At 38.2% G+C, this 22,940-nt stretch overlaps 1 protein-coding gene across 1 annotated transcript in view; it reads left to right on the plus strand.

The window, feature by feature from the left end:
* Positions 1–22,940, plus strand: part of ST6GALNAC3 (ST6 N-acetylgalactosaminide alpha-2,6-sialyltransferase 3) — a 635,275-nt gene that overhangs the window by 365,793 nt on the left and 246,542 nt on the right. The window contains exon 3 of the mRNA XM_018045571.1: positions 15,571–15,980. Coding sequence (XP_017901060.1) covers positions 15,571–15,980 — 410 coding nt within the window. The remainder of the gene's footprint in view (positions 1–15,570; positions 15,981–22,940) is intronic.

Here is a 22,940-nt window from a genome sequence, read left to right on the forward strand (position 1 = left end):
CTGTTGCTTCCTGACCTGCATACAGATTTCTCAAGAGGCAGGTCAGGTGGTCTGGTATTCCCATCTCTCTCAGAATTGTCCACAGTTTATTGTGATCCACACAGTCAAAGGCTTTGGCATAGTCAATAAAGCAGAAATAGATGTTTTTCTGGAACTCTCTTGCTTTTTCGATGATCCAGCGGATGTTGGCAATTGGATCTCTGGTCCCTCTGCCTTTTTTAAAACGAGCTTGAACATCTGGAAGTTCATGGTTCATGTATTGCTGAAGCCTGTCTTGGAGAATTTTGAGTATTACTTTACTAGCGTGTGAGATGAGTGCAATTGTGTGGCAGTTTGAGCATTCTTTGGCATTGCCTTTCTTTGGGATTGAAATGGAAACTGACCTTTTCCAGTCCTGTGGCCACTGCTGAGTTTTCCAAATTTGCTGGCATATTGAGTGCAGCACTTTCACAGCATCATCTTCTAGGATTTGAAACAGCTCAACGGGAATTCCATCACCTCCACTAACTTTGTTCATAGTGATGCTTTCTAAGGCCCACTTGACTTCACATTCCAGGATGTCTGGCTCTAGGTGAGTAATCACACCTTCATGATTATCTTGGTCGTGATCTTTTTTTGTACAGTTCCTCTGTGTATTCTTGCCACCTCTTTTTAATATCTTCTGCTTCCATTAGGTTCATACCTTTTCTGTCCTTTATTGAGCCCATCTTTGCATGAAATGTTCCCTTGGTATCTCTAATTTTCTTGAAGAGATCTCTAGTCTTTCCCATTCTGTTGTTTTCCTCTATTTCTTTGCATTGGTCCCTGAGGAAGGCTTTCTTATCTCTTTTTGCTATTCTCAGGAACTCTGCATTCAGATGCTTACATCTTTCCTTTTCTCCTTTGCTTTTCACTTCTCTTCTTTTCACAGCTATTTGTAAGGCCTCCCCAGACAGCCATTTTGCTTTTTTGCATTTCTTTTCCATGGGGATGGTCTTGATCCCTGTCTCTTGTACAATGTTACGAAACTCCGTCCATAGTTCATCAGGCACTCTATCTATACAATTTCCAAAACAGGTTTTCAGAATCAACCAATTGACATTAAAGAAGATGACAGATTTTACAAGACTGTTTTTTTTTTTCAAAATTTATTCTTAGAATACATCTTAGGAGTTCTCATTCAAAGTGGATGTTGATTTACTCTTTTTGGGCTCTGGATTGTGATCTGTGTCTACTTAGACCGAAGAGGCTGACAGAAGCAGAATCCTGCTAATTATTCCAGAGCCACAAATACCTCCAGGGCAAAAATACTCCTTAGTGTTGATGTACCTCCTAGAATTCAAGACTTCTCCAAGCTGGCAATTCTCCACTATCTTGTTAGTTCTTGGATAGTCTTCAAGAGATGATTTTTTTTTTTTTTTTTTGCTAGTTATTTTAGCTATCTGCCATGGAAAGGGTGGTCTGAATTTTGCAGGTTAACATAATGAAGCAGAATTGGTTCTCATTCTAGTTCTTTCTTTATTTCTATTGAATAAAAGGTTATTTAAATTCCATAGTGCTTTGCAATTTTCAAAATTTCACACACATGATTTCATATTATTACATAATAATCCTTTATTCCCCATCCCTATATTGCCCTCCCTCTCCCACTGCTTACTGGTAACCACTAGTTTGTTCTCTCCTTTTTTTTAAATTTTACTAGTTTTTTGTATTTTTTTAGATTCTTCACATGAATGATATCATGCAGTATTGGTCTTTCTCTGTCTGACTTATTTCACTTAACATAATGCCCTCCAAGTCCATCCACATTGCTACAAATAGCAAAATTTCATTCTATTTTATGGCTGAATGATATTCTGTTGGATACATATACCATATTTTCTTCATCTACTCATCTGTTTATCAACATTTAGGTTGCTTCCATATCTTGACAATTGGAAATAGTGCTGCTGTGAACATTGGGATGCATGTATCTTTTCAAATAAGTGTTTTGGTTATTTTCAGATATGTATCCAGAAGTGGAATTGCTGGATCATATGATAGTTATATTTTTTGCTTTTTTTTTTAGAAACCTCCATACTGCTTTCCACAGTGGCTGCACCAATTTGCATTCCCACCAATGAGCTTCCCTGGTGGCTCAGATGGTAACAAATCCACCTGCAATGCAGGAGACCTGGGTTCAATCGCTGGTTTGGGAAGGTCCCCTAGAGAAGGAAATGACTACTCAGTCCAATATTCTTGCCTGGAGAATTCCACGGACAGAGGAGCCTGGCAGGCTATACTCCACGTGGACACAACTGAGTGACTAACACTTTCACCTTTTCATGGTAGTTTTATTATTAGTTTTTTGAGAAACCTCCATACTATTCTCCATAGTGGCTGCACCAATTTATATTCCACCAATAATGTACAAGAGTTTCCTTTTCTCCACATTATCATCAACATTTGTTATTTGTAATTTGATGATAGCCATTCTGACAGATGTGAGGTGATATCTTATTGTGGTTTTGATTGGCTTTTCCCTGATAATAAACAATATTGAGTATCTTTTCACATGCCTGTCAGTCATCTGCATTCCTCTTTGGAAAAGTATCTATTCAGGTCTTCTTCCCATTTTTTAATCAGAATTTTTTATATATTGAATTGTGTGAGCTGTTTATTTATATATATATATTATATATATATATATATACACATATATATATGATGTTAGCCCCTTGTTTGCCATATTATTCACAGATATTTTTTCCCCATTCAGTAGGTTGTTTTTTTGTTTTGTCAATAGTTTCCTTCACTATCCAAAAGCTTTTAAGTTTAATTAGGCCCTATTTGTTTATTATTGTTTTTATTTCCTTTGCTTTAGGATAGAAGTCCAAAAAATACTGCTACAATTTATGTCAAAGAGTGTTCTGCCTATGATTTGCTCTAGAAATTTTATGGTTTCTTGTCTCACATTTAGGTCTTTAATCCATTTTGAATTTATTTTTGTATATGGTTTTAGAGAATGTTCTAATTTCATACTTTTGCATATAGCTGTCCAGTTTTCCCAATGCTACTTATTGAAGAGACTGTCTTCCCTTTGAATATTGAATATTTTTATCTCCTTACCATAAATTGACCATAAGTGTGTGGGTTAATTTCTGGGCTCTGCCTAAATTAGCCACATTTTTCTCCTTATTTTCCAAATAAGCATAATCTTAGGGTATACGATACAAGCATCTCTCTCCCTATGTCCACTGAATGAACATAACCCCACTAAGACATTCTTGTTTCCTTATCTCTTCCATTTGCTCATTTTCCTACCATTTATTTCCTTCCACTATCAGCTTGAAATTTATATTATTAGTGCCCATAATTATTTTTCAGTGTCAAGCTTTCAGTATACCACTTGCCCCAAGCTTCAGCCCTGGATCAAGCTGGATAAGCTCTCTTCATCCTTGCCTCTGTGCCCCTAAACAGTACTTAGAAAGAATACAGAATCTTACAGTATCATCATCAAAAATATGCAATTTCTAAATTCTAACTGTGGCACAATTGGCAATCCTTTTGATTCTTGCCCAAAATGCTCTATTTCTCAAAAGTCCATATCTCTCCTTAATCCTGTTAACTTTACCTCTAAGTCTCTCAATTAACCCTTACTTGCTTTATAGAAATATAAGGGAATCTGAGGTAAACTCTGGTTGTATTTCACTCTTGTAAGGTCACAGTTTCTTGTCATTCTTAATTCTTTTTTCCTGTCTTAGGGGAAGAAGTGTCTATTTTTGCAAAGGCTGTCCATCCAACTGTATAGATAAAATAAATTTTATTTATTGTTGAACTAGTTGACTATGTCTGATGCAGGATACAGCATGCTTGGGGCTGGTGCATGGGGATGACCCAGAGAGATGTTATGGGGAGGGAAGTGGGAGGGGGGTTCATGTTTGGGAATGCATGTAAGAATTAAAGATTTTAAAATTTAAAAAATAAAAAAGTAAAAAAAAAAATAAATAAAGTATTGTCTGCCTGCAACGCAAGAGACCTGGGTGCAATCCCTGGGTGGGGAAGATTCCCTGGAAAAGGAAATGGCAACCCATTCCAGTATTCTTGCCTGGAAAATTCCATGGACAGAGGAGCCTTGTAGGCTACAGTCCATGGGGTCGCAAAGAGTCAGATACGACTAAGCAACTTCACTTCACTATTGTGTTATATACCATATATATATTTATTCTTTTTCAGATTCTTTTTCATTATAGGTTATTTAAAAATGTTGAATATAGTTCCATGTGCTATACAGTAAATCCTTGTTGTTTATCTAGTTCATATATACTACATGCATGCTCAGTCAGTCAGTTGTGTCTGACTCTTTGCAACTCCATGGACTGTAGTCTGACAGGCTTCTCTGTCCATTGACTTTTCTAGGAAAGAATAGTAGAGTGGGTTGCCTTTTCCTACTCCAGGGGATCTTCCCAACCTAGGGATCAAACCCACCTCTCCTGCATCTCTTGCACATGAGAAACCCATTTCATATAAAGTAATATGTATTTGTTATTCCCATGCCCCTAATTTATCCCCACCCCACCCATTGCCCCTTTGATAACCATAAGTTTGTTTTCTCTGACTGTGAATCTGTTTCTGTTTTAAAAATAAGTTTATTTATATTGCTTTTTAGATTCTACATATAAGTGATGTCATAATCTTTGTCTTTCACTGTCTAACGATTTGATTTAGTGTGATAAATCCCTAGGTCCATCCATGTTGCGGCAAATGGCAATATTTCATTCATTTTATGACCAAGTAATATTCCTCAAGAGTTTCCCTGATGGCTCAGTGGTAAAGAATCACCTGCCAAATGCAGGATATTTGGGTTCTATCCCTGGGTCTGGAAGATCCCCTGGACTAGGAAATGCTAACCCACTCCAAAATTCTTGCTTAGGAAATCCCATGGACAGAAGAGTGTAGTGGGCTATAGTCCATGGGGTCACAAAAGAGTCAGACATGACTTAGCAACTAAACAACATCGGTAATATTCCTTAAGTTATCAACTCCTCTCTTTTCTAGGTTCTCACTCCTTTAGTGGGCCTTTGTCATGTATTTGCAATTTCTCATCTTCACCAGCCCTTTCTCTCAAACTATAAACCCACTAAAGCATCCTTCAGCTTAGAAAATAGAACAAGATTAAAAAAAAAAACCTGTGTTGAATATTCGTCAACACATGTTCAGTTTATCACTAGCTTTATATATCTGGCAAAAATTCTACATGACAATTAAAAACATTTATGAGGTAACATTAGTTTCCTAGGTTCCAAAGCAAATTCTAGCCAGAACGATAGCTATATAGAAATAAAATCCAGAGGTAAACTGGCCTCCCATACTTTGGCCACCTGATGCTAAGAGCTGACTCACTTGAAAAGACTCTAATGCTGTGAAAGATTGAGGGCAGGAGGAGAAGGGGACAACAGAGGATGAGATGGTTGGATGGCACCACTGACTCAATGGACATGAGTTTGGGTAAACTGCGGGAGTTGGTGATGGACAGGGAGGCCTGATGTGCTGTGGTTCATAGGGTTGCAAAGTCAGACGCGACTGAGCGACTGAACTGAACTGAACTGAAACTGGTCTCAAAATTAGTCAAATTTTTTTTATGACCTGACAGTGAAAATTACTCCTATTTTCTCAGTCTATAGATAAAAATTCTTTTTTGGTTTGAAAAGACTCATTTGTCTTCTAATCCAGAGAATGCAAGGGGCTTCCCCAGTGGCTCAGCAATAAATAATCCATCTTCAGTGTAGGAGCTGCAGGAGGCACAGGTTTGATCTCTGGGTCTGGGAGGTCTCTCGGAGGAGGGCATGGCAACCCACTCCAGTATTCTTGCCTGGAGAATCCCATGGACAGAGGAGCGTGGTAGGTTACAGTCCACAGGGTCGCAAAGAGTTGGACATGACAGACGTGACTTAGCACACAGGCTCCAGAGAAAGCAAACTGCTTTCATTTGGCATACCTGCATGATTATACAGATCCAGTTTTCACAGGAACTTCCAAATGAAGAGAACACATCATCTATGGTGACTGAGAAACTGAGTTTTATGTTGCTGGTTTTAGAATTATCTCTTGACATTAACATTTTTATGCACCCCCCTGTTAAGTTTTATGCTTGGATATAATGCCACCATGTAGGAATCAAGGTAAATGCCATATCCCAAACCCACAGAGAGCCAGAGCCAAACCGTGGGTTAGCAAATCAGTCTTTTTATGTGCAGTTACTCATACTGTATGATTTATACACACTGCTTTTGAAAGCTGCATTAGCTGAAAGAAGCAGGTTTGTGGAGGGGCAAAGAAGTACATATACGGGCTGGCTTGGTTGAACTGTGTTGAATTCTCTTTAGAACCATCTTTACAAGTCTTTGCTCACAGTTAGAGGTCTGCTGAAAGTGACTCAGTGTGGATGAAAACAGCTTGCTTAATCATTCCTGAAACATGGGAAAAATTAAAATACATTTTTTTCTTTGTCAAGCAATAAAAACAATGCCAGATTGTTAATGCCTTTTTTGTACCTTTCACTTGAAAGACCTCAAAAGAACATCAAGGAGAATAAAGGCAAAATCTATTCCCCGATGGCATCATTATACATGTTGAAGCCTCTAAAACTAAAACTCTAAAGACATTCGGGAAGAGTAGAGAAATAAATGACAGCAAACTGAAGAGTGTGTCTCTGGAGCTTTGTTCAACCTGCTTTGTTCAAATTCATTCAAATTGCATGATGAAAAGCAAAGATCTCATTTGTTTCAACATTAAAGTAGGAAATTAGTGAGTGGTGAATTTGCTAATTGTCCTGTAAAGCATTTAAGATGCCAGGAGTGCCCCATTGCTAATATTTTAAATTGCATTCTCATGATTGAAGTGAAAGCAACCTTTAGAGTGGTGTAAAACAACATTTTTAATAATTTAAGCTGGTTCGATTCAAACATGATTTTGTTCTGAAATATTTATCGAAGCTCCTGTTTTTATTTGAGATGAGGAAGTTTCATTTTAGACTTCAAGACATCAAATGGAAATTCATTTTGAATATAAGGATAAAATAGGGAGATAGATTAGTTCCATCCAGTGTGTGTTTCATCCCTGGCTGTGTCTGCTCGCTTCAAAGGATTTGGAATTAGCAGGTTTGGTTAAATTTTAGTTGAGTTTTTAGTGACCTTTTCTAATCCTGACTATTTCATAATTTAATGTCTTGACCTTCGTTTTCCACGGAGCCACCACAGTGATAAATGCGGAGATTTAATAACTAGAACTAGTTGACAGGTGACCTTTCGTACATGGCCATTTCTCTTTGCTGGGGAAACCACACTGTTTTGCAAGTTTTAATTCACAGATTTTAATTATCTATTCTATTGTCTATAAGCCTATTCATGGAGAAAAAAGTAAAGGTTAAATATTTCATTCTTCTTACTGATTAAAATGTAAAGTGCTTGGCAGTTGTCCCAATATATCATTCAAAAAGGATAGGGCAATTTGTCAGTTTCTTACCCAAAGAACAGAGAAGGGACATTTTCCAGAGTGGTTTGGTTGGTAAGGAGCAGGATGGAAAAAGTGGTTAGGAGAATGAGCTGTCTCATTTGCAGGATGAGGGTGACTCTGTGTGTGTGTGTGTGTGTATGTGTGTGTGTGTGTGTGTGTGTGTGTAAATTTAGAGCAGAGAAACAGAAAGAAGTCTTTAACTATATGTGTCCTAATTTGAAGAGAAAAGTGACTGTGACTCAATAAAAGGTGAGACTTCCTGATCAGAGTGAATAACCTATTAGTTTCGGTCATTTTTTTTTTAACCAGACAAGGATCAATTGGGCATGTCATGGTTAATTGGTTTCTAGAGTCTGCCTAAATAATATTTAGTCACAGGAAAATAAAGCTAATTATTAAAATACCACAGACTCTTCAAAAGAGATTAGAATAGCCTCATCTTCCTCTCTTACTGCCATAGTATTAAGGATTCTCTTGCACTTGTATTCTTATGCATTTCTGCAAACAAGAATTCATTTCTGTACTGAATGCCCATGCTTATGATAAGTTAAAAATAAAAATCCACATGACTGTAAAATGACCTAAGGATGAACACAGTACCTAGGCACTCAGTGTCCTAGAATCTTCATATGTATGGAGAGGGGAGCGATTCAAAGAGTTAGAGGAGGGCTTGGCATCTCAGCTATCTTTGCTATCCAAGGAGTTGACAGTAGCCACTGTAAGCTTCTAAAGTGAATTTACCTCCAAGAGACTTTGCACTGGGGAGAGGTATTCCTTTAGCCATGGAGCCCAGCTTATAAAAGCATCTGCCATTGCTTTGTGTTTTCTCAGACGTAGACTGTAATAATTTAATGCTTCAGAAAGAAACACAACTCACTCCTGTTACAAAAAAAAAAAGTTTGAAAAGCAAATTGAGTGAAAAAATGTGGAGGACAATTTTAAAGCTAATAAAATCAGTCATGATTAGTTTATCTTAGACTGAAATTTCAGCCATATTTTACACTTAAAGATTAAGAAAAAATATCCACATAATTTCTTATGCCATCATAATGTCATTGCCAGAAAGGAGAGATTATGTCTATCCCCATACAAAACCCTAACACTCCTGAGGAGACTTTCATCAGTTAGGAAACTTTGTCCCCTTTTGGTGAAATTTTTGGCCATCAGCATATTTAAAAGCATTGATTTATAATAGTTTTAACATAATACTGGGTGAAAGTTGAGGTGTTTGCGTACATGTTCATTGGGGTGGTGCAAATTCATAATAAATATTTCTTTACTACCTCCAACTTCTTATTAGTGCTATGAATGCATTTCACAAAAGATAATATGTGCTGTCTTTTTAACCTGAAAGATATCTAGTACTCACTGGACATCATGTTCATTTCAATTTCAGTTCAGTAATATGAAGTAAAAACTAACTTTAGAAGAATTTACTGAATGGAATAATGTAATGAAGTGCTGGGCAGGATGACTGGCCCATATTAGGTATTTAATCATGTTAATGTCAATAAATATAATACTCTGTATTCATATGTCTCCATCACACTGCTTTTTACCTCTCTCATCCTCTGCCTGCATGTCAGATAGGAATCAAATTCTTTTTCAAAAAGAAGGCAAATGTCAAGATTTGTTTTAGCAGAGAAAGGAGTTTTTCAAGGCAGTACATTAGACCTTTAAAACATTGGGTTGGCTCAAAGGTTCATTCAGGTTTTCATAAGATGTTATGGAAAAACCCAAACCAACTTTTCAGCCAACCAATATTATATGAATTGACCCTGCTGCTGCTGCTGCTAAGTCACTTCAGTTGTGTCTGACTCTGTGCGACCCCATAGACAGCAGCCCACCAGGCTCCCCCATCCCTGGGATTCTCCAGGCAAGAACACTGGAGTGGATTGCCATTTCCTTCTCCAATGCATGAAAGTGAAAAGTGAAAATGAAGTCGCTCAGTCGTGTCGAACTCTAGTTGGTCATAAAACATCCCCACCTACCACAGAGCTGTATGCTGAGGTTAAAATTCACAGTAATTAAAATCCTAAAATTTTACCCTTAACATAGCCTTGCACGGAACAAGTGCATGGTAAAAATTACTTGGTTGTGTCGACTGAAAAAAAAAATGTACAGCTTGAGAGTTGTGAATTGTTTTATTTGGGGCAAAATGAGGACTACAGCCCGGGAGGCAGCACCTCACATAGCTCTGAGAGACTGCTCCAAAGCGGAGATGGGGGAAAGTCAATGTATAAGGTTTTGGTGAAGGGAGAGTTCAATGCCATGAAGCACTCATTTTATAAAAAGTTTTTGTTCGTCATGAGGATCTGATGTCACTGTGAAGGGATTTAGTGCTTCTCTAGATATGAGGAGATGTAAGGATTGAGATCATAAAATCTTTTCCTAAAAACATCCAACTCTCTAAGGACCTGTCCCACCAGATTCCCTGGGGTAAAGAGTGCCTCACTGGACCCTGAACTCCCTCAGGGGTTGTTGAAGTTCAACAGCTATAGCAGCATGGGATTCAGTCTCCATAGAGGCAGGGCAAACGGCTGTGTTGTTCAGTCATTGGCGATGCTCTTGGTAAGTGCCAATTTGTAGTTGACAGTTGTTTACTAGATATCATTGAATTAACTTTCCCCAAGTTGAGTATTTATTACCAGATATATAGTATAGTGGTAGTATATCTTGTAAAGGGAGAAAATACCCAAATCAAATAAGGCAAACCTTGGAAATATTGCACATTCAGTTCCAGACCACTGCAATAAAGTGAATATTACAATAAAGTCACATGAATTTTCTGGTTTCCCAGGGTATATAAAAGTTATGCTTATACTATACTGTAGTCTGTTAGGCATGCAATAGCCTATGTCTTAAAAAAGTACATACATTAACTTAAAAAATACTCTATGGCTAAAATATACTTAACCATCATTTGACAAAACAGGGTTGCTACAAACTTTCATTGAGTCAGACAAGCTGTGGTCTGTGTGGTCCGATTGGCTAGTTGTCTGTGATTGTGGTTTCAGTCTGTCTGCCCTCTGAGGCCCTCTCTCAGCACCTACTGTCTTACTTGGGTTTCTCTTACCTTGGACCTGGGGTATCTCTTCACGGCTGCTCCAGCAAACTGCAGCCACTGCTTCTTACCTTGGACATGGGGTAACTCCCTTTGGCCGCTGCCCCTGACCTTGGACATGGGGTAGCTCCCCTTGGCTGCTCCTGAGCCGTGGCCCAGCCATATACAGATGACACCACCCTTATGGCAGAAAGTGAAGAAGAACTAAAGAGCCTCTTGATGAAAGTGAAAGAGGAGAGTGAAAAAGTTGGCTTAAAGCTCAACATTCAGAAAACTAAGATCATGGCATCTGGTCCCATCACTTCATGGGAAATAGATGGGGAAACAGTGGCTGACTTTATTGTTTTGGGCTCCAAAATCACTGCAGATGGTGATTGCAGCCATGAAATTAAAAGACGCTGGCTTACTCTTTGGGAGGAAAGTTATGACCAACCTAGACAGCATATTCACAAGCAGAGACATTACTTTGTCAACAAAGGTCTGTCTAGTCAAGGCTATGGTTTTTCCAGTAGTCATGTATGGATATGAGAGTTAGACTATAAAGAAAGCTGAGTGCCAAAGAATTGATGCTTTTGAACTGTGGTATTGGAGAAGACTCTTGAGAGTCCCTTGGACTGCAAGGAGATCCAACCAGTCCATCCTAAAGGAGATCAGTCCTGGGTATTCATTGGAAAGAATGATGCTAAAGCTGAAACTCCAATACTTTGGCCACCTCATGTGAAGAGTTGACTCATTGGAAAAGACTCTGATGCTGGGAGGGATTGAGGGCAGGAGGAGAAGGGGACGATAAAGGTTGAGATGGCTGGATGGCATCACCGACTCAATGGACATGAGTTTCAGTAACCTCCGGGAGTTGGTGATGGACAGGGAGGCCTGGTGAGCTGCGGTTCATTGGGTTGCAAAGAGTTGGACATAACTGAGTGACTGAACTGAACTGAACAAACCTTCAATTTGTTTAAAAAAAAAAAAGAAAGAAAAAAGAAAACACAGTATCTATGATGCTCAATAAAATGAAATGCAGTAAAGTAAGTTATGCCTATATAATGATGTTACCCACCCCCCCAAAAAAAATTCAGTATCTTAGACTTCAGATGAAAGGAAGCATTTGACATTTATGAGATTTCTCTTAGGAACACAGCTGCCCAGATGGTTGGCTGAATATTTGTGGTAATCTCAGTTTATAGACACAGCCAAAGCTCAAGCATTTGGCTTGATGATATTTTGAGTGTATGAGAGGGAAAGACAAAGAGGTCAAATTTGTTTTTAATGAAAAGAAACAAAAAAATAGAGACAAGTCAACTGAAAAAGAGAGTTCAAAATTATGATAGGGCTTGATAAAGTGGAGCCAGATAAATCTTTCCAAAGGTCTTGGAAAATCCAGGGCCTGTATTTAGAAAGAAACTGCTTACTGAGGCAGAACTGAGCGAGTGGACACACATGGAATAAATTTTCAAGCAAAAGCCCCAAATCAAACAACATAAATGAGCTCAAGAAACAGCAGGACATTTTAACAAAGAAAGTTGAGATCACAAGATGCAGTGATAAAGCTAATAAAAGGAACTGAGATAACCAGATAAGAGCAGCCCTTGGGTCAAACATCCTTTCGTGCCCAGGTGTGTCTTTCTTTTTATCATGGCTTACTGTAGTTTGAAAGTGCCTTAAAATATATAGATGAGTCCCTTGTGCTTTAACAAGCTCTTCGTGTTACCTGAAGCTTCTGATTATGATTAGGAATGTTTCATTCATCTAGCCCTGCACTCCTATCATACTGCAAAGATGGTTCCTGCAACCATGTGGTAAATAGAATAGTCACGACTGCAGCTATGACTCCTGGTACCCCATTCAGGAAGCCAGACAGCTAGGCAGTTCTGAGACCAAGCAGTATAACATGAGGAAGTCTCATACAACCCTGGCCTTGGTGGCAATATGGCCAAGTGAATAGTATAAAAGAAAGGGGCAACTTAAAGATCACCACCTACCCCCAAAGGTATTATATTCATAGCACCCTGCCCAATTATGTATTTGTCATATAAACAAGAGGCCATTGTTCCCCATATTTTCCCTCAAGTTATCAGTCAGCTGCTGACCTCCTAGTTGCATAGCTGATATGTTGTCATGAAACAGACTGTGATGTCTTAATTGATCACTCTCAGAGGTTACAACTGTCAAGTGAAACCAGTATGCTGATTCTTATTAGTTAAATGAAGCCTTGTTGTAGCAGAACCAGCTAATTCACTTTAATGACTTGGAAATCCAGTGCAAATTGCTGCATTTTGGTTATTAGAATACCTCCAAGGCTTTTTCTTTATATCTTTCTTTTTGATTTTTTTTTTTTAATGTGTGGGGGTGGTACCCTAAAATGTTTTTAGTATACAGGGAAGCAACTTCTTGGAACACTAAATGGAACCTAACCTCCTGGCACCATATGCATTTTGGTGATAAATTGGAATGTGTCATGTGATACACAAAAAAGGCATTGATTTATGTGACTGAGTTTGAAGGACTCAGCTAAGTCTAATGGATGTCAGGAAGAGCATTGTATTCTTCCTTACAATCTTCCCAAAGATTGTAGGGAAGGGGCTTAAATGCACGAGGAAGGGGCTTAAATCAATGCCTATTCTACGAGGCATCCTCTTGTGCCTCCATTTGCCCTTTGGTGAAGTCTTCACTATGGCACCAACCTACAAAATCCCATTGCCAAGTGCCCTAATACAGTCACCCACCTTGAGAGGAGCTATTCTGACCTGGTGCCTGGACCACCTGCTGCCCACCTAGGTTTAGAAATCTTATTGGAGCAGGAGTGAGGGACAGTCAGTCCATCTAATAGCAGACTTTTAAGGCACTTCAAAATGGACCTTTGTGGGCTGTATAAGTAAGGTTTTTAAAAATTCTTAATTTTGACATCTCAGATAAATAGATTCACTTGCCTAGATTGAACCTGTGGGTATGTTGATGTGTTTCTTCTGAATTGCTTTTCTCTTTTTAACTAAATCAGCAATTCTAGATGAATTGAAAAAGTCCACTTCTTCCCTAATATTATGTTTAGAGTCCTAATAAATTCTTTTCATTAAATTGCTTTCATTTCCTAACTTGACCATTGTGTATTTGAAATACTATAGTATTCCAGAGATTTCTGAGGAGTGGGGTTAAGTGAAGACAGACATTGAGCCTACTCTTATGGAGTTTGCTTTCTAGTGGACAGACATAATTAAATAATAAATTGTAACAGAACTAATACACAGTGTGGAAGAGGCCACTGACCAATAGGCACCAAGAAATCTGGGATCACATATCAGATATAAATGTAGAATCTCACAGAAAGAAAAGAAGAAAGGCATGTATCAGCAAAGTGCATTGTCTCCTTATCACTCACTGTTTAAAAGTTCGCTTTTCTTTACTTGTGGGGGAATTGTAACAGGAATTTACAGTCATTCCTCCATACCCGAGGGGGGTCGATTCCAGGACCCCAGTGGATGCCAGAACCGGCAGATGCTCAATTCCCATGCCATGGGCTTTCCATATGCTCCAATTCTGCATCCACAGATCCAAGCAACCCGGATGGTGTGGTATTTTCTATCCGCAGAGCGTCGACTGTATTTGGTTTGCTTGCGAGTATGCTAAGCTATTTCAGTCGTGTCCAACTCTTGGCAACCCCATGGAGTGTATAGCCGGCCAGGCTCCTCTGAGAATCCATGGGATTCTCCAGGCAAGAATGGAGTGGGGTGCCGTCTCCTCCTCCAGGGGATTTTCCCAACCCAGGGATCGAATCCGTGTCTCTTCTGTCTCCTGCATTGGCTGGGTGGTTCTTCACCACTAGCGCCACCTGGGAAGGGAAAAAACAAGCAGAAAATAAGAGAGAGAGCGGTGGGTTTAGAGTTGGATCTAGAGTTGAATCTACTAATGCAACTGTATCACCTGCCAGCCCTGAAAGTTGATGCTTAGTCTCTCTGAGTCTCTGTTACCTCATTGGTTAAAGTAAGTGGAATCTAGAAAAATGATATAAATGAACCTATTTGCCGGGCAGAAATAGAGATGAGAATGGACGTGTGGACACTGGGCGGAGTCAGGGGGAGGGGAGAGTGAGACAAATTGGGAGATTAGGATTGCCGTATAGACGCTACCATCTGTAAAGTAGATAGCTAGTGGGAACCTCCGGTATAGCTCAGGAAACCCAGCTCAGTGTTCTGTGATGGCCTACATGGGTGAGACGGTGGGGAGAATAGGGGGAGGGAGGTCCAGTAGGAAGGGGATATAAGTATAGGTATAGCTGATTCACTTCATTGTACAGCAGAAATTATCACAGCATTGTAAAGCAATTAAACTCCAATAAAGAAATAAAAGGATGGTGGAGACTATCTGTGTACGTGCCTTCCCTGAGTTCTTAAAAAGAAGCCTTTCCTATCCAACTAGAATAAACAAGAGCACAGCGGTTGTTTAACCATGGTGATGCAAGGGAATTTTTTAAGAATCTCTATAATATTTTTGCTAGCCTGAAATTTATCTTCAGTAGCTCTGGGTTTTGAAAATTCAGAATCTCATCATTTGCTGAATTTTTTATATTTTTATCAACCACTACATAATCATTCATACATATAAGTAAACTTCAGAATTGATGCCTATATATACTCCTTTTGCATTTCTTTTTTTAGCCATCATCCTTATTAAAGAGAGAAAATCTTTCTGTATTTCCTTATTTCATTTGAAATAACAGTTTTGAATGAAAAGACATCATATAAAGTGGGAAACAAATGACTGCTTTTTCACTGAATTTCAAAGCAACACAAGAAAGAGAAATGAAAATTATTTCTTAGCAATCCATATTCACTTTTTAAATGGAGGCATGCCCCAAGCTTGATATCCTGTGGAGCTAGTGTTGGATTAGTATAAATATATTTCAGTGATATTCCCACACTCCACAATTATGCACAATATCTGGAATTTCTGTTTTCCCAGAAAAACTTGTTGGGATATGAGGAACTTTCTAATTTACACATTTCTCCCCGACTTGCCCTGTTTCTCTTTCTGTTTTGCAGCCTTTGCAACTGGACTGTAATCTTTGTGCCATCGTGTCAAACTCAGGTCAGATGGTCGGCCAGAAGGTGGGGAATGAGATAGATCAGTCATCCTGCATTTGGAGAATGAACAATGCACCCACCAAGGGCTATGAAGAGGATGTTGGCCGCATGACAATGATTCGCGTCGTATCCCATACCAGCGTTCCTCTTTTGCTGAAAAACCCTGATTATTTTTTCAAGGAAGCAAACGCTACTATTTATGTTATTTGGGGCCCTTTCCGCAATATGAGGAAAGATGGCAATGGCATTGTGTACAACATGTTGAAAAAGACTGTTGACATCTATCCCAATGCCCAAATTTATGTGACCACAGAGAAGCGCATGAGTTACTGTGATGGAGTGTTTAAGAAGGAAACTGGGAAAGACAGGTGAGTCCCCTGAGAAGTGGCCTTTTTGTCTTTCATGCTGTCTTTGCAGAATTCTTTGCCAGCTATTAAATGAACAGTTATTTTTCAAACCGGTTGTTACATGTTTTTGACTATTATGATTACTTGATGAGCCAGCAGTGAGGCCCCATTTAGTCCACCTACACCTACTTCTCTCTCTTCATTTTGATTGGATTGAACGCCCCCCCCCCACTGCAAAAACAAACAAACAAGCAAACAAACACTGACTGCTTCCCCAAGATATCTTTAGGTTTGTTCTTGTTTAGTTCAATTTGCTATTGATTAAATTGGATATAAGCTGAAAGAAGTCTACACATTTTTGTCTCAAAATAGAAAAGTTAACTTTAGGAACTAAACTCCTTTGAAAGTTGTGACAAAATTTTACTGAGACTGCAAAACAGAACAGGCTATTGATTCTGTAATAAGGTTGCGAGTTTCTTGCCTGCAAATAGGCCCTATGTTTGTGAACTTGTGATCACCATAACTTAGCATTTAACATGTTAAGCAGAATATTATGTTGAAATTAAGCATTACTTAAAATCATTAACAGTGGGTTCTTGATGAGAAATGAGATATATATAGATATATACCATTCACTCAATTAGCTAAAAACCAATTTGCATATTTTTATTACATATGGTTTTCTGCAGCATTCCGTAAACTACCTTTCCTGAGGTCTGCTTGTCTTACTTTTCTCCTGCTCCTTACTTTTCCTGCTTCCTCCCTGCTCCGTCTTCCTTCTCCTCTTCTCCATATAACTTACTTTTTTCTTCTTCTTTAGAAAGGTAACCAGTATATGACAGAGAAGCAGAGTTGTAAATCAGTCTATCTTTTATTTTAGTTCATATGTCTAGTACTGATAAAGAACTGCTGAAGGAAAAATTTTGAAACTGATTGCTAAAATTTTCAATTACCACTGAATATTGCTTACTTGTGCAATCAGTTCAGTTCAGTTGCTCAGTCGTGTCCGATTCTTTGCGACCCCATGAATCGCAGCACACCAGGCCTCCTTGTCCATCACCAACTCCCGGAGTTCACTCAAACTCATGTCCATCGAGTCGGTGATGCCATCCAGCCATCTCATCCTCTGTCGTCCCCTTCTCCTCCTGTCCTCAATCCGTCCTAGCATCAGAGTCTTTTCCAATGAGTCAACTCTTTGCATGAGGTGACCAAACTATTGGAGATTCAGCTTTAGCATCAGTCCTTCCAAAGAACAGCCAGGACTGATCTCCTTTAGAATGGACTGGTTGCAATATCATGGATAAATTGAGCATTGACTATAATTCCAATATTAACATTCTGATTTCCTCAAGCTGTATATCTTTTATCCTTTATTATTATCAAATTTAAACCTTTAACTATATTATGTGTTTGAGAAAGGGAATTTCTAACATCTCTGGATAGAGTTTTAATGCTGGTAATTATTTAAAAAATCTTATGTGGACCAACTCTCTTATTGATAATGTGGGTCAAATTTAGTGTTTTCTGCTTCCGAGCACCAAAAATACATAGCTCCTAATGAAACGCAAGATAAATAGCCGTTGATAGTAGCCCCTTCCACTTTAGAGTTAGTGAGAAGATTCCCAGTGTTTAAATTTGAATCAGTGTAGTGTAAGTGGTCCAAAGGGATAGGCAGTAGGGATTAAAGGAGGAGTTATGTGCTTCAAAGAAATATGGTCACCTGTATCATCATTCTGTATAAATATGATCATTCTCAAGTGGCTTCAGAAATTTCTGATTTTTCACTAGCCCAGAGCAATGCAGTTAATTAAGTATAGTTGGTTTTTCATTAGTAATAGTTTGCCCTTGGGGTATCACCTAGTCGAAACTATAGGCCCTTGAATAATTTAGGGGTATCAGAGAAGAACTCAGCATGCTGTCTGTTCCCGTGTGTTTTGCTTGTATCATGTTGGTTTTGCTGTGAGCTTTCAGAGACAGCACTGTCACAGATCTGTGGACTGGGCAACAAGTGCTGGGAAAGAGAAGCTTTGGGAGGTTCATTTTCCTATTGTCTCTAAGGAGGAAAGCTGTTTATATAGTAGGAAAAAACTCAGTTGTTAAAATTAATTTTGCAGGTATCATTCATTTCATAGAGTTACCAAAATAGAAGTATAAAAATCAAGCCAAAATGATTTTATGATACTTTGTAGCTGTTTTCTCCCCCCAAATCTAATCCTGTGTTTCACTGAATACTGCAACCAGACCAAAGAAGACAACCAAGTAATAGAAATGAGCAGAATGGATAGTTTGGTAAAATCCATTTGAATGACAAAAAGCTGACCAAAATGATCTCAAGTGCTGCTATCTCCACTGTGATTTTAATCTGTGTCCTAAATATAGCTGTGTTGATTTGATTGTTAAAGATTTCCCATGGTGACCTGATGTACATTGCCACATTTCAAACAGAGACATTTTTAAACTTTTTATGAAGGGAAATGTCACACTTATAGAGAGACTAATCCTGTAATGAACTCCTGTGTACCCACAGTTCAGATTGAATATTATTAAGTCATAGACAGTCTTGTTCCATCTATACCTCTGTTTGCTTTCTCCTTTCCCAGGGTTTGTTTTGAAGCAAATGGCAGGCATCATATTATTTTCATTCATAAATATTTCAGCATTTATCTCTAAAAGATAGACTCTTAAAAATAAACACTATGCCATTGCCCCACATAAAAATCAGTATACTCCCTTAATAACAATATATATTTAGTCTGCTTTCAAATTTCTCCAATGATCTCATGAATATTTTTAACAGTTAATTGACTCAGTATTAGTCATGTTCAAATAAGGATTAGCATTAGTCTATACATTATAAATAATTGATATGTCTCCTATATTTCTCTTAATCTATGGCTTCTTTTGGAGAAGGCAATGGCACCCCACTCCAGTACTCTTGCCTGGAAAATACCATGGATGGAGGAACCTGGTGGGCTGCAGTCCATGGGGTCACTAAGAGTCAAACACGACTGAGCGACTTCCCTTTCACTTTTCACCTTCATGCACTGGAGAAGGAAATGGCAACCCACTTTCATGTTCTCGCCTGGAGAATCCCAGGGATGGGGGAGCCTGGTGGGCTTCCGTCTATGGGGTCACACAGAGTCGGACACGACTGAAGCGACTTAGCAGCAGCAGCAGCATGGCTTCTTTTCTCTCACTCTCTCCCTTTATTATTGAAAAAAATCTAGTCATTTGTCCACAATCTATATTTCGCTGACTGCACCCCTATATTACTTCTGCTTTGATACCTTTGTACAGTAAGTCCCCTACATATGAATGAGTTCCATTCCAAGAGTGAATTTGTAAGTCTAATTTTTGTTCGTTTAAGTCTAACAAAGTTAACCTAGGTAGCCAACTAACACCATTGGTTATGTAGTATTGTGCTGTAATAGGTTTATAATACTTTTCATAGAAATAATACATAAAAAACAAACACAAGAAATAAAGAAAATGGTTTTAATCTTAGAGTACCTTGAAAAGTACAGTATTGCAGTACAACAGTTGGCACTTCTTAGCAGTGCCAGCCACATCACCGTTGCTTCTGGACATCCCGGGCTTGAAATAAAGATACTGTACTATAGTACTCTACACAGTACTGTACAACCACTTGTAGAGGGTACACACACATATGACAGCGTATGCCAGACATGTGAATAACTTACTTAATTGGACATTCAAACACATGTTCACATCTTTGAAAGTTTGCAACTTGAAGGTTTCTATGTAGGGGACTTACTGATATTGAGGATTTATTGGATCTGGGTCTAATTTAAATTTTTTTTAATATCAAGATTACTAGATAATACTTCTATCAGAATGAAGACTGTTTTCTCTCTTTTTATGTTAGCAGTCATTAATGATCATTGTCCAGATCCAATAATTCATTAGAATTATGGTACAAAATGGTGATGTTTCATCTTTTTCAGTTATTAGCTGATATGCATTATAAACTTGCTGTCATTAACCATTTGGTTACTGTGAGATAGAAGAGAGTACAAGTTCTTTCTCTTCATTTATTAGTTTTAAGGTATTGACACCATCATCCTCCAAAAAAGGACCAGTAAATTTATTGTTTTCAGTATTTACATATCGACTTATGTACTTAAACCTATTTGAAATACTTTTAATTCATTAAAATTATGTTCTTATGCTTAAAGCGTCCTATTTTGAGTGATAGGAACCTCTTTAAATTGGTTTTTGCATACTTTTGGCATGTCTTTAGTAGTCTTATAAAACAAAGTCTTGTAAATTATTTTTTATTTCCTAATATTATATGATGTTTAAGGCTTTTCTTGTACATATCCTGATGCATGCCATATCCAAATATTTTTCCCAAATAACTTGGGTCCTTTTATTGATAGTATTGAAGAGAACATAATCTTGGCTCTACAGGTACTCATAACTACTAGATTGGTCTTTGTTTCTTGGTCTTTCCATTAGACTGAACTAGTATATAAACAACATATGCTATATATACTGTTTAAAGATAAAATGATTATGAGTTTAAATTGAAACTTCCAATTCAAATTCAGGACTATCAGGTTTTTATTTTATCTCATCTATCTTACATTTGTCTTCTTTCTGCCTTGCTGGCAATCACAGGTTCTAGAAACACCAATGTAAATACTCACCTGCTTTATCCCACAGTATACACACAACACTTAGAATTAAGAGTAACACTGCAACCAGAAATATGATTACTGTAAACATTTTAAGATTATTCTGCATCAAAGAAGATGTTTTAATGCAAGCATTTGTGTGAGTCTATGCTCACAAAGAGTGTATTGGTTATATCCTAACAAAAGTTTTAAAATTTTTCTCCGAAGTAAATAGAATTAAATTAATACATCATTGCAGGTATGAAGGGGTGAGGAAAAAGGAATGTCTTTATAATTTGACTTTTGTGTAAACTATTTGGTTGATTTGCCTGCATTTTCTGGAGGTAAGTGTTAATTTTCATCATCAGGTTTTTAGTGGTGACATTATGTCACCGTTATAGTGTATAATTCATAGAATTTAAAAAAAAATGTGTCCCTAGTCATTAACGTGATTCATGATAGGAAAATGATTAAATGGAGTTCCTCAAAGACCTATTTGCCTCTCAACTTGTTTCTTCAAATTATCAAAATCCTTTAAAATAATATATAAGTCCCCTCCTCCATGTACAGTGGGCATCTTTTCATTTTTCTAGCTTTTAATTTTTATCTCAAGGAATTCGTTATTGAGAAAACATGAAGTAATGAAAGAAATATGTACCCTGTTAAATTTCTTAGAATGAATTTAGACCAACTCATACACATGTTGGAATACTTTTTCAAACTGAATGAAATTTAATTTGCTTTCTTATCAGTTACTGAATAAAATTATTTGGCTTGTCAATTAGAAAGGGTGACCTTGTGGGAAGGACTGAGAGAACAAAAAGAGAGGCTGCTTGCTGTTTCTCTGTTCATCTTCTGGGGCTCAGGTTTCTTTGGAATTCTAGGCCCTTTGGGTGGTGGTCATCATTATATCTTCACTTACCAAGTATTTTTTTTCTGTAAAACAAACACCTTCAACAAACCAGGAAACTGGAATTAAAGGCCTTGTAATGAAAATAATCTGAACCAAAATGGATCTCTTTTCCCCCTTTGTATGATGGGTGTGCGTACATAATACTAGCTTGCTGACATTTACACATTTGCATTAATACATCTTGAGACTGAAATACCCTAGAGGTTCTGCGGGGCTAAAACTGGCTCCTGGTGCTACTTTCAGCATTTGAAGAATGGGATTATGTGCCTGGCCATGTACAGATGCAAAATGAATGTTAACTCTCCCGGAGAAGTGGCAGAGCCTTTGCGAGACATTTTGCTTACCTATGGACAGATAGGCAGTTGCAGCTTGCCTCCCACTTTAGAAATACATTAAGCAAATGCGGACACATTATTGAATTAAATAATAATTGAGAAAGCTATAGTTTTTATTAAAACTGCAAAGCTAATTCAGGCCTGATAAAGGGGCCTGAGCTGCCCTAAATAGGTCTTCATTAAGTGGACACCAATGTGGCTCTGCCTTCAGGAATGGATGAAATAAATGAAAGCTAGCAGCAAATAGATCAGTGTTTCGAGATGTTACTGCTTTAGGTTCAAAGGATGTGAAGGGAAGGAGTTACTTTTAAATCATTTAGAAAACAGGATATACAAAAGTCACTTTCAGAAGACACTGTCAAAGTGAGAAACGGATTGGTAAGTATCAGCCATGCATGGCTAGGCTTTGTCTGTGTGCTCCATCCATTCCCATTCAATCTTGCAGAGAGAAAAAGAAATCAGCGATGTGTTGTTTCTCACCGTCTGATATTGGAGATGGATTTGTCATCCGGTGTGGGTTTTAAGTGCAGCCCAGTGGGTTTTAAGTGCAGCTTTGCTGTTTTAGCTGTCGACTAAATAAAAGTACAACTTAAAAGTGGTGAGTTAAGTTTTATTTGGGGCAAAATGAGGACTGCAGCCAGGGAGACAGCACCTCAGATAGCTCTGAGAGACTGCTCCAAAGAGGCAGTTGGGGAAGGTCAATATATAAGGTTTTGGTGAAGGAGGAGTTCAACGCAGTCAAGTCTTTACTTACAAAAGGTTTTCTACTAGCCACGAGAAGCTAATGTCAGTAAGAAGGGATTTTTCTAGATATGAAAAATCTAGTGCTTTTCTAGATATGAAGAGATGCAAGGATTGGGATCATGAAATCAGTTTCTGAAAATATTTAACTACCTAAAGACCTGTTCCAACAGAATCCCTGCAGCAGAGCGCTTCACTTCACCCTAAATTCCCTAAAGGGGTGTTGAAGGTCAGCAGCTGTAGCAGCACAGGGTTCAACCTCCACAGAGGCAGGTGGGAAATGCCCTTGTTGTGCTTGTTCACTCACTAGCAAATGCTCTTGTCAAGAGCCAGTTTATAGTTGGCATAGCTTTGA

The sequence above is a fragment of the Capra hircus genome, chromosome 3 (genome assembly GCF_001704415.2).
Source record: "Capra hircus breed San Clemente chromosome 3, ASM170441v1, whole genome shotgun sequence".
NCBI lineage: Eukaryota > Metazoa > Chordata > Mammalia > Artiodactyla > Bovidae > Capra > Capra hircus.